The sequence below is a fragment of the Podarcis liolepis genome, assembly GCF_965112155.1.
Source record: "Podarcis liolepis genome assembly, chromosome: 15".
NCBI classification, from domain to species: domain Eukaryota; kingdom Metazoa; phylum Chordata; class Lepidosauria; order Squamata; family Lacertidae; genus Podarcis; species Podarcis liolepis.
In genome coordinates this window covers 13,381,712-13,394,257 of record NC_139566.1, presented here as the reverse complement: position 1 = coordinate 13,394,257, position 12,546 = coordinate 13,381,712, and the positions used below count along the sequence as shown (strand labels likewise).

Here is a 12,546-nt window from a genome sequence, read left to right as displayed (position 1 = left end):
GAAGAGATGGTGGTGGAAACTCTCTCTCTCTCTCTCTCTCTCTGTGTGTGTGTGTGTGTGTGTGTGTGTGTAGAAGTACCTGGCCTACCTCTGAAATGGAAATAAATACAGTGGTACCTCAGTTTTCGAATGTAATCTGTTCCGGAAGACTGTTCGAGTTCCAAAACATTTGAAAACAGCGGCGCAAAAGGCGGTCTGCAAATTTAATAGAGAAAATTGAAAAAAATAGCATATACACTCAGCGGAAGTCGTTGGACTTCCAAGCCGTGTTCGAAAACGGAAGCATTTACTTTTGGGTTTTTGGAGTTTGAAAACCGAAACGTTTGACTTCCGAGACATTACCACTGTAAACAGAGGAAGAATTGCAATGTGCTGGGTCCACTGAATTGATTTGAAATGAGTATAGCCTTATGTGGTGGGGGCCCAGCTGACGGGTCTCTGACTCGGGCCAGCAAAACAGTTTGCTAAAAATACACTGCTAGTCACCCAGGCAGTCAGTTGGTGCCCTTTCTCTCAGGGCAGTTTGCTCAGTCAAGGAGATGCAAGGAACCACAAGACTGTAGAGCTGGAAGGGGGGACCCCCAAGGGACTTTTGATCCAGCCCCCTGCGACGCAGGAATCACAGCTAAAGAATCCCTGACAGGTGGTCACCCAACCTCTGTTTAAAAACCTCCCGTGAGGGAGAATCCACCGCCTTCCAAGGTGTTTGTTTAAAAAGTGTTCTCTTTTTACCTTTGCATGTATCCCTCCCACAACTCCCCTTTCCCTCCCCTCTTCTTCCTGCATTGAGAAACCAAGAGATGCCGAAGTTAGAGGGGGTGACAATATTTGGGGGAAATAGGATTCCTGCAAGCAGACGTTTTCTCTAAAATTGTCTTCTCTTGAATCCCAGGCGTCCCAGCATCTCCGGTGGGTGTGGGAAGGGGCAGAGCTCAGGAGCGGAGTGTCTGCTTTGCATGCAGGGTGTCCCATGCAATTCCCCGCATCTGCAGGTGGGGCTAGTAGAGACCCCTTGCCTGAAACCCTGGAGAGCTGCCGCCAGTCAGCGAAGACAGTACTGGGCTAGATGGACCAATGGTGTGTGACGCTCAGTTCAAGGCAGCTTCCTATGTCTGTCGTGTTATATTTTTAACTTTGCAAGACTGTTATCCCATGAGCGGTGGGGAGAGGTTGCAGAGAGAGGATTTGAGCCAGTGTAAGGCGCTTTGGGAAGCCAAACAGGTGGCAAATCCGTCTTTTATCTGTAAAAAACGGCAGGAAAATGACAGCGTATCCGTAAGGTCGCAAACCCGCTCCCCCCTTTTAACAGGCCTGCCTCCCACTGAGATGGTTTTCCTCTGCTTGGTTAATGTTTGCTTCAGCACTTCAGCTGTCAGGGTGGGAGCTGGCGGCTGGCCAGGCATGAATTTTGCGGGGGGGGGGGGGCTTGCTGATTTCCTCATCCCCATCAGCTCAGGAGCAAGCTAGCCGTCAGTGGGGCCTGGACCCGGAGGAGACAGCGAGAAATCATAATGATTATTTTGTTGTTGCTGAGAAAGGGCAAAGGGAGGCACGTTGATGGTTTTGCGGCGATGGGACGTGACAGAGAAAGGGGGGGTGTCGCAGGGTGGTTGCTATAGCAACAACTCAGCCGAGTGACAGGGATGCAGATGGAGAACTTCATCTTTATAATTTTTGGCTCCTGATTAAAGGAGTGCCTGACTGAAGCCAGGAAGGGACCGGTGTCCCCTGGCCGCTTCAAGGTCAGCGGGAGATAACAGCCATGGGGCCCCTCCAGATTGGTGGGGTTGTGTGTGTGTGTGATAGTCTATTCTGGAACGTGCCATTGACACAATAATAGTGCATTGGTGCTGGATTTATACTGGACTGTCCACACATAATTCCATTCTATTAGCTGCTCTGCAATGCTTTTCCAATGTTTACCGCATTATTGCTGTCCAGAGGGGGGCACTCTTGCGCCACAGAGCAACGAAAGGGGGACAAACCAGCCAGCCAAACACAAGAGCATTTGCGGCACAAAAAGTTGCAGAATTTTAGCAGGAAGTTACAAGGCACACACTGTTTGGAAACATAGCGGTCCGTCCACCACAAAACCTTTTCCAGGCACAAACAATTATGGAATGGGGATTGTGTAGAATTGTCCCAGTAACAATCACAAGCCCCACGATGGGCAAAAGATTCCTGAACTAGATTAGGTTGAACTAGATTACGCTTGTGGTCCCTTCCAAATCTACAGTTTGATGATTCTATGATTAAATACAGAATAAAAAGGACGTCTGGAGGGGGACATGTTTTCCAAAGTTTTGCTGTGGGTTCTGATAATCGTTTGGCTCTGGATTAACACTGGGAACACCAGAGGCAGCTGTCAGGCAACGGGCCAAATTTGACATGTTAAAAGGTCAAGGGTTCAGCCAGTATAGCTCTTCTGCCTGATGTACTATTTTTCTAGAAGCAAGGAAATAAGGATTCCTCCCACTTCTCTGGGAGAGAATTCAAACATGGAGTCTTGTGCCAGCACTGTGCAGAAATGAACAATCAATAGCATTTTTGGGGTGGGTGAAATCTGGGGATGATCTAGTCCACTTTCCTACTCAACGGAGGCATCTGATATGTGTGTTTTAGTTAATTTAAAAGCAGTCCTAAACTACTTAATAATTAAAATTCTCTAAGTGGTATACAAAAAATACAGCATAAAAATAATACAAGTGTGTCCTAAGATGAACTACGATGATGCTATCTCCCAATGCTTCCTACGGCTGTTATGGGGTTGTCTTGTTCTGTTTTTATGGTATAATGCATTGATGTTTTAAATGTATTCTTAAGTACTCGGAGATCTCCAGGTAACAAGTCTTATAAATAACAGCAACAATAAAGGTGCACCTTAAAAATCAGGAAAACAATATTTATAAGCATGATCCAATCTTATGGGTCAGAGAAAGTCCAGGCATAAATAGACATCTGAAGCAGCTGACGGATAATGCAATCATAATAATTTACTTACATGTTTTCTTACCTGTGCTTTAGTGTAAGATCCCATACTGGGTTGCAGCAGTTTAAAAAATACAGTATTAAAAATAGTTCAAGTCAAATTACAATCCCAAGAATAGGGTAAGTGGGTCCTAACACACACACACACACACACACACACACACACACACACACCTGAAGACACATCGCTTTACCCTGGCCTTGGCCTTTGACACCATATGGTGTCAAAGGCCAAGGCCAGGGTTAAACGATGTGTCTTCAGGATACGATAAAAGCTATATAAAGAAAGGTGCAGGACGCACCTCTGTGAGGCGGGAATTCCACAGCTTAGGGGCTGCCACAGAGAAGGCCCTCTCCCCATCCCCACCGAACTTCCAAGGGTGGTGACCTTTCAGATAGTTGGGGCCTAAGGTTTTCAAGGGCTTAAATGCTAATAGGAGCACCTTAGATTGTCCTTGGAAATGAATTGGAAGCCAGTGCAGCTGTATGGGAGAAGGAAGGGCTGCCACAACTGAAAGAAGCCAAGCACAACCACCTGTGAGTTCCTGGCCAGAGTTCAGCAGATCGTGGAAATATGACCAGAGGCTCCTAGCCTGCTGGTTCTTCCAGTTGGGGTGGGTGAGGCTTAAATCAGTCGTTGACCTGCATCCTCCTGTCCCTGCCTATCCTGACTTTGAAGACCCTCACAAACCCAGCATGGCAAGGTCAAGGGCCTGGGCAATCCTAGCACAACAGCCCTTATGCTGTTTCCAAGTTTTTAAAGAATCCCCCCCCCCATTGGGGTCCCAAGTACAAAATACACAAGGCATTCACCAGAGAGGTGCCAGTTGGTGACATGGTGCCCTCTAGATGTTTCAGGACTGAATGGGACAGTTTGAGAGGATCAACTTGTTTTCAAACCTGCCATCTCAAGGAAAAATCCTTTCAGGGGACTTTGCCAGTGCTTCCTGATGCACATCTTTTAAATAAAATAATCTTGGCTTGGCAGCAAGGCTCTCAAGGTCACCTTACCTGAGCCACTTTTAAATTTGGGTTTCACTCTCCCAAGTGCAGCATGGGGGATGTTCATTATGCTGGCCTAGCTTACAAGACTATTGTACGGATTACTGAGTCAATTTATGCCTGTGAAATGCTTTTAAGACCTTAAAGCACCACACAGACACACCACCCATCAACTGTTCAAATCCCAGAGGCCTTCCCTTTCTCTCTCTTTCCTAGGTTGGCATCTTCCCAGGACCAGGGTGTGGCGCTCTTCGGGAGGTCTGAATATGACCTTAGCCGTTCCCTTTTCCATGTGCCGTTGCTGCTGGCTGTGCCAAAGTGCCAGGCACCGGGTGTTTTCTACCGCGTTCTGCAGCCGGTGAGTGCTCTCCTGCTGGCTCATTTGGGATGTATTACAATGCAGGGCCTTGAACAAAGCTCGCAACAAACACTATGAGAGCAGACTTCTGATGATTCATTGGCAATAGTGTGCCCACCATACACTGAAAGCACATAACTTCCTCCCACAAAGAATCCTGGCAACCGTGGTTCACCCCCTCCCAGAACTACAATTCCCAGCACCCTTAACAAGATGCAGTTCCCAGGAAGCTGTGTGATTTGAATGTGTGGTGTCTATGCAGCCTAAGTCTGAATCTAGTGTCTCTTGGCTTTTGCCAAAGATGTTTCTCTTCCATTTCCCCTTCTGGCTCCATAGAGTCCTCAGTCTCCTCACCTGAAGAAAGGGGAACCAGTCCCAGGGTCATGACAGGATGTTGGGGACATGAACCCAGGACCTCGTGGCCTTAGGCTGGGACTTAAGCCTGGTGTGCTATCCAGGACTTGTGTGTGTTCTCAGTCCTCAGAGCCCCTGCCAGTCACAGAAAAGGGCTTAGGAGTGTTTGCAATACCAGGCAGGCGGAATAAGGCCTCTGGAGTGACTGCACCTGGGATAAATACCATAAGGCTGGTAAGAGAGGGGAAGGGCCATAGCTCAGTGGTAGAGCAACTGCTTTGTATGCAGAAGGTCCCGGGTTCGATCCCTGGCATCTCTCTGTGGGGCTGGAAATGTCCTCTGTCTGAAATCCTGGAGAACTACTGCCAGTGAGGACACAGAACTGAGCAGGGCAGAGCAATGATACAAGGCAGCTCTTGCCCACCCCAAATATATCTTCTGTACTTCCAGGTCCCTTCTACTGATCTCTGGAGTACTCTGGATTCAGATGAGGGTGCCCACAGGCTCCCCCACGCTGCACTCAGGGGATCACCCCATTGCATTTGCCCAGCGTATGAAATCTCCCTTGTTCTTCTTTTGTCTCCAGTGGCAAGGAGCCACGAAGCGTAACAGCCCACCCATTTTGCAGGCCTGCACCTGTTTAATTCTCTCTCTCCTTTCCTTTAACTATTTACTCTGGTTGAATTATCAAGATTTATTCCCTAAACAAAAAAAGGAATCACAGGAGAAAGGAAGTGGGAGAATTGCATCCCCTTCCATTGGCAAGCTGCCCCCATTCTGGTCCTTACTGATAACAGAGTATTTTGGTTGGTGGATTACGGAGGATATTATATACACAGCTGGTGGATGTTATGCATATTCTTTTCAGTCTTGTCCTCTTGAGTTTGTAATGAACCGCCTGTTCTTTTATTCCCTCTCTCTCTGTATGCATGTGTGTGTGTGGAGGGGGGAGACTTATTTCTTGCATATCGTTTACCGAGAACTCTTCACAGTGATTCTTGAATTTTGCGTACCCGGGGGAAGGAGGGAAAGAGCCCTGTATGTCAGCTCCCAGTGCCACCCTCAGACTGTTTGCTTTTCTGAGCATCCTCTAGACTAACGTCCGGTGTTGTTGTTTAGTCAAAACCACAGCTCAGTGGGAGAGTGTCTGCTCTGCATGCAGAAGTCTCCCAGGTTCAATCCTCCCATCTCCAGGTAGAAGAAAAACTCCTCTCTGTAACACTGGAGAGCTGTTGCTATTCTATGTAGATCAGGAACCTCATGCTTGGAAGTCAAACGCACACCTCAAAGCCTCTCTGGCCCCCAAGACTCTCTGCTTCCTCAACCTCGGCCCTCCAGATGTTTTTGAGACTACAATTCCCATCATCCCTGACCACTGGTCCTGCTAGCTAGGGATCATGGGAGTTGTAGGCCAAAAACATCTGGAGGGCCGAGGTTGATGAAGCCTGCCCTAGGCCACCGCCACCCCGTTCCAAGCCACCCCCAAACCTGGCAACTTTCTTGAGTGTTTCTTGCCTGGGATGAAATGTGCCCTTGAACTCTGAAAATGCCTTTTGCTTGCTTGGATGGAAAACAGGAAAGGGAGTGTGAGCATGTGTGGACCAGGAGTTGTCAACCTTTTTGGACCAGATTTCAGATTTTAAGAGAGCGCCACTGACACAACACAATAGCATCTCTCTCTTTCTCTCTTTCTCTCTTTCTCTCTTTCTCTCTTTCTCTCTTTCTCTCTCACACATACACCGATGATGTTGCTGTCCATCAGCAACAAGAAGCATTCCTAGGTACCAGAAAAAGTATCCAAGGTAGCCACATTCCCTTTCATTTCACAGAATCACTTAAAAGTTACCAGCACATTTAGCCTCATAACTTACTTTCTTTTATTAAAATATTGTTCTATTTATTTCCAATACATAACAATGACAAAAAAGAAAGGAAGTAATACAAAACCACAATCCCCACCCCACCCCACCCCGAACTCATCAATCTGGTTAAGTTTGCCAAAATCCATTCTGTGATTTTGGTAGTTGCCATTCTTCAGGATTATCAGCAAAATGTTTTATTAAAGGATGGCGTATGTCAACAAAATCGTTTGCATCATTCGTATCATTTGATGCATGTAATCTCTTTGTTATTTTTTTTCTGATACAGCAACTGATCATACATTCTGTTTCCAATGAGAGATAAGCAGGTGCTCCAATCCTCTCCTAACTTTCTTTCTAGGAATGGTAAAGACTTACTTAAAATGGCCACACTAGTGCTTGGTGGCGCATGTCAGAGCCAATGTGGTGTAGCTGTGGGACTAAGACCTGGGAGACTAGGATCCAAGTCCCCACTTGGCCAGTCACTGTCTCTCAGCCTAACCTACCTCACAGGGTTGTTGTGAGGATGAAAAGGGAAAGAGGAGAACTATGTATGCCACCTTGAGCTTGGAGGAAAGGAAGTACATGAATGTGATAAATAAACAAATGTCAACATTGAGAGATTTCTGGGTGGGGAGGAGACATGGGCGATGATGTCAGCGTAACCAATTCCTCCTCCTCGTAGGTCACCAGCCAGGAACAGCAGCTACTATGACCTGCTGGGGATCAAGCAGGATGCCACCCTGGAGGAGATCAAGCAGGCCTTCTTCAGCAAGTCAAAGAAGGTGTGTTATATAATGGGTGGGAGGGACAGAGGGATATACATTTGCAGGAGGAAACAGCACCCCCTGAAGCCGACTTGTTGAGCATACACATCCTACATTTAAAGCACATCCCCTGCCCTCCAAAGAATCCTGGGAACTATAGCTCACCCCCAGAGAGCTACAGTTCCCAGCATCCTTAACAACCTACAGATCCCAGGGTTCTTTGGGGGAAGCCATGTGCTTTCATTGTATGCTATGTACACAAGGCTGGCTGAACCTCTCCATAAGGATGCTATGAGAGGCTACCCACTAGCCCAAAGATTTTGGCCACCCAGATGTTCTTGGACTCCGGCTCTCGTCACCCTCAGCCAGCACAGACAACAGTCAGTCCTTCAGAAGTGGATGGGAAGATGTGCCAGAAGGTGTGGGCTAACCCTTCCTCAAAACATATGCACAGTAAATAGCCGACATCATTTAACCTTCCCACAAACTTTGTGTGGAAAAAATAGGATGAAATAGGCTGTTGGGAAGTGACCACTGTGGATTACGTTGGATGGGAGAAGGGCAAGTAAGCTTTGTGTGTGCTGTAACTTGGGATGGAATGATCTGTCACTTTCAGTTTCTCATTTCCCCATCTTAAATTCTGTCCCCCACATTTCCACATCAGTTTGCATAAAAATGCATCAGCATGTATGTATTTTTATATGCACTTTTGCCTAATCCATACATTTTTGCAAACCAATTTCCTCTAACATAATGCATTCTTTACATGCTATTTTTACTAATGTTTGTATTTAATGCACACTCTGTGCAATTTTTTTTGTATGCATTACTTGGCCGAAGAGCTGCATTGCAAAATTCAAAGAAGCACAAATTTCGGAGGAGGGCTGTGTTTTGCTTTGCCCATTATTTTGAATGCAGATTTGATAGGTTGGCCTTTGAATGTGAACTGAATCAAAATTTTCTTACACCCATGGCTGTCATTAAAGGCATCTCTAAAGCTACCTAAAACATCCTTTGCATAAGGTCAGGTGTGTCCTGGATCTTCTCCTCTCCCTTCTTCCCTGAAGAGGGCAGTGTTGAGCTGAAAGAGCCCTGGATCCACTTCCCGAAGGAAAACCAGCACAGTGTTTGTTTTTGTAGTAAGTTGCTCCTTTGAATTCCTCTTCTGCTTTAGAAAGAGACAACCTGGCTTTTTAAAACCAAACAGTCTCCTGTGCTCTCAGCCCAAAGGTACTCCAGAGCTGTCTCTACCATATAGATAGCCTAGGGAGCCACTTAAGGTGGCTTAAGACCTCAAATGGCACTCACCATACTGCAAAGAACAGGCATATTTGCAGTGACTGACTCTGCTTTTGAATGTGTCAAGCCAAAATGATTCTTGCACTGTAGCATCATGCTGGCAGAGCATCCCTGGGCAGAAGGTAGGAGGCTGCCTTATACTGAGTCACCTCATTGGTCAATTGAGCTCAGTATTGTCTGCGCTGACTGGCAGTGGCTCTCCCAGGTTTTCGGACAGGGAGTGTCTCTCAAACCTATTTGGAGATGCTCAGGATTGAACCTGGGACCTTCTGCATGGCATGGCTGATGCCCTACCACTCAGCAATAGCCCCTTCCCTCTGGTGCACTGCCAGTGTGCGTGGTTAGTTGGCCTTGCAGGAAGCATCGTAGGGTAACCCACCCTTTCAGGAGCCCATGGACACATTTGCAAGCTGGAGAACCTATTTGCACCTCCTGCTGTGGGGCAGCGCCTCTCCAGATGTCTGTTTCGTTGTGCATTCATGACAATTTGTGCTCACGATGCTATTATGGCGGTCACACGTGTTCCCGCTTACCATGGTTTGTACCTGCAAAGGCTTTGGGCTGGTTACACTGCTTCATTCCCAATCAGTGCATATTCTGTAACATCCTGATGAAACTTTTTATACACAAATGTTCTGGTTCCTTTTTTATCCTGCTTTTGTGGTGCTACAGCCCTTCTAGACGGCAGTAATGTGGTGTCATTACTGGATGACGATGCATGCAGAGGAGTGGTGGGAGGCACCAGCTGGGGAACCCCCAAGGGAAGAAGACTCAGAGCCAGGAGATTGATGGTGGGATGAGGATGGGTGGTCAGAGGGAGAAGGGAGCAGACTGGGAAGAGGAGGTGTTGGAAGCTGTAGAGGTAACAGGGTTTAATGAGCAGGGAGAGTCTGTGGCAGAGAGCAGCCCAGAATCAGAGGCAGAAGCAGAGGCTGGAGAGGAGAGGGGCCAAGAGGCAGAGATGAAAAATCAGAGGGTCTGCCCCTCCTGCTGTGACCAGCTCCCCTTCCCCCTGGTGTTTCAGAACCAGAAGAGGTATGAAAAGGGCAGAGCAAAGGCAAGCAAGGCAGCGAAGTCTCAGATTGCTTAGGAAGGACTCAGAGAAGGAGGAGACTTAGAGAAGTGTGGGAACGCAGGGACCTTCAGTCCCCTCAACTGCCTCGGTGGGGCAAGATCTAACAGGACGAGTTGCTGTGCTCACTAGGCCTGGCCTCCTGAGTTTTCTTGATTCTTCGAACAAAGTGTTAACTTCACAGATGTGAGTTGACACCCACTGCTGACACGTGGGAACATCAGGGAAGCATAATGAAACAAGAATAAATCTGCCACTAATGCTCAAGTATTGTGTCAAAAATATGCTGCAGAACACACCCTCAATAAGACACCAGTCTGGAGGGGCCCACGGTTAGAGTAGCTCCAGTGGATATTTCTCTCGGCTTGGCCAGGCGCCACTAAGGAGGAAGCAGACCCCCCTCAGTGCCAGAGGAGGCATTCAGACCCTTTTGATGTGGTTGCAAAATCTTCCACAGAGCAGTTAGTAATCCCTCTGCTTGTTGCTTTTAACTTCCAGCGTGGATGAACTCGGGATAGTTGCGTCTCCAGCAATAAGGTCGTCCCCCCCCCCCCCAAGGTCAAGACTGCTGGATTTCTGGGGCAAAATGTGTTAAACCTGCTCTGCTCAGACCTAAGTTCGTTAAGGCAGTACTACCGTCTGTCTTTGCAGAAACCTTATGCAAGTTTCCAGGTATTGTGCACTTCAAATTTGCACAGTCGCACAGTATGCAAGCATTGGATTTAATTGTGTGGAATCCTGAAAATCTCAGCCTTCATTTTAAAGAAAAAGAAAATAGTTTCTAGGCTTTACGACTGCAAAGGATGTTGTTTGGAAGCCATGCCTTTTTCCAGGGCTTTCTAGAGTAGCAAAAGTGGGACTGGAAATAAGATTCTGTAGACCACATAATTCTCCCATCTTTCACTGCTGTGGGCCAGATCTCCCGTCCTTTGCCTTCCAGCCCCAAACACTAGGAAATTTGAAAACATCCAAGGCCCCTTCAGATGTCCCTTTTTATTATTGAGATTATTATAGTGAGTTACAGTAGATGTCCCTTTTATTGTGCGTTATTAGTTCTCACAATGGTACCAGGGTGGTTATACACAATTCTGCTTTCGGCACTGTTTGTTCTTGCAAATGTCTCGGGGTAGACAGACTGCTTCATTTCTAACCAACGAATGTCCCATGGCTTCTTTCTGAAATCCTATAACTTTTTATGTCACAAATATTCCGGGGTTTATTAGTTTCTGCCCTGCTTTCATCGTACTATAGAGTAAGAATGCCACAAGAACTCTGTAAAGTTGAGAAAGTATCACCGATCCACTAACACAATGGAACGATGTTTGGACAGTCCGATATAAGCCCACCACTGTTATTGCATCAGTGCCATGTTGCAGAGTATGCCCACCATCCAAACCCCAGCAGTCTGGAGGGGCCCCCGGCAGTTGCAAAATGGATTACATTGTGCAAGCAGGTCACTTGTGCTTTTGACTGCTAGAATTTCAGAGCTGCAAATCTGGGCTCCCTCTGCGTGGAATTTGTGTGGGGTGGGATTCCCAGCTGTGCAGTAGCAGCTCTTGCTGTGTGTCCCGTTTTGTTTTTATTCTTTAGCCATTACAAAACAACAACAACCCACTATATCACTTTCAGCAGAGGTAGCCCTGTGCCAAGTGTTTTATAGCCTCTCTCGCCATCTGTGCGCAGCTGTTTTTTGTCCCTCTGCCCCTGCAAAAAGTGACATCTTCCAGACCTGCCGCCATCCTTTCCCCCCCACTGCTCAGAAAGCAGCTTTGCATCTGTTCCCTCCCCACCCTGGCTATTTAACTGATCGCTTCCAAGTGGTACTTGGACCTCTCGGGGGGGGGGGCAGGGGGCGGGGGGGAAGCGACTGTTTGGCCTTTGCTTCTGGTTGGGCTCAATGTCCCCAGTTAGTAGCTGCATCAGGGATGGGAGAGTGAGGAGCTATTTTGAGACCAAGCCCTTGCACCAGTGAGGAAGAGAACATTCGATCCAACTCCCGTCCGGATGATTGGGGTGGAGGGTGTGACAAATCAGAAGTGGAGGCAATTTATTCAGAGGTGTAAGGTGGGGTGGAGGGAAAACTGCTTTATTTGTTGGCCGAGCCTGTGGCCTGTGGTCAGTCCTCCTCTTGCATATTTTGTCCCCGTTTGTCCCCATACTGCATTTCATAAAAACAGGCATCAAATCCTCACACAGGGATGGACTAAGACCTGGGAAACCAGGGTTCAAATCCCCACTCGGCCCTGAAGCTCACTGGGTGAACTTGGACCTGTCACTACCTCTCAGCCTAAGCCACCTCACGGGTTTGCTGTGGGGATTCAAGGGGGAGGAGGAGGAGGAAGAGAAACATTTACCCTGCCTTGAGCCCCTTGGAGAAAAAGGTGGGGTATAAATGCAACAAATAAATAGTAATACCAGATAGTAATAAATAATAATACCACAGAGTTCCAATGGAAAAGGAAGTGGGAATTGCAGGGGTTTGCATGTTTGTTTGTGGTTGGGAATGAAAACCAGTCAAATGAATTTGATTGGCATTTTTCCACATCATTGTTGCTTCTAAGTCCGCAAACACTGCACTATTGATGAGTTATTGTTTTTTTTACATTGTTTTGATGCTTCCTTTACATTGAAATGAATATATGTTACTTAAAGAGTTACATAGCTACAGACAGTGAGCATTTGACAGAAACTGAACTGCAGCTCAGTGGAAACGCCACTGATTGTGACTAACGTTTTTGCCTGGATGAATGCGGCCCTTTGGGCCTCTTTGTATGGCCCTTGGAACCTTCTGCTGGCCGCAATCCTTCGCTGGCCCTGCTTTGCACCCTGAGTGATTTTCCCTGGCTG

The 12,546-nt window shown here is 47.2% G+C and overlaps 1 protein-coding gene across 2 annotated transcripts in view; it reads left to right on the top strand.

Annotated features, from left to right (window-relative positions):
• The window catches only part of DNAJC4 (DnaJ heat shock protein family (Hsp40) member C4), a 39,448-nt gene that overhangs the window by 6,469 nt on the left and 20,433 nt on the right, over positions 1-12,546 (top strand). For both annotated transcript variants that reach the window (XM_083477740.1, XM_083477741.1), the window contains exons 2-3: positions 4,207-4,348; positions 7,247-7,346. In XM_083477740.1, the coding sequence (XP_083333866.1) occupies positions 4,207-4,348; positions 7,247-7,346 (242 nt within the window). The remainder of the gene's footprint in view (positions 1-4,206; positions 4,349-7,246; positions 7,347-12,546) is intronic.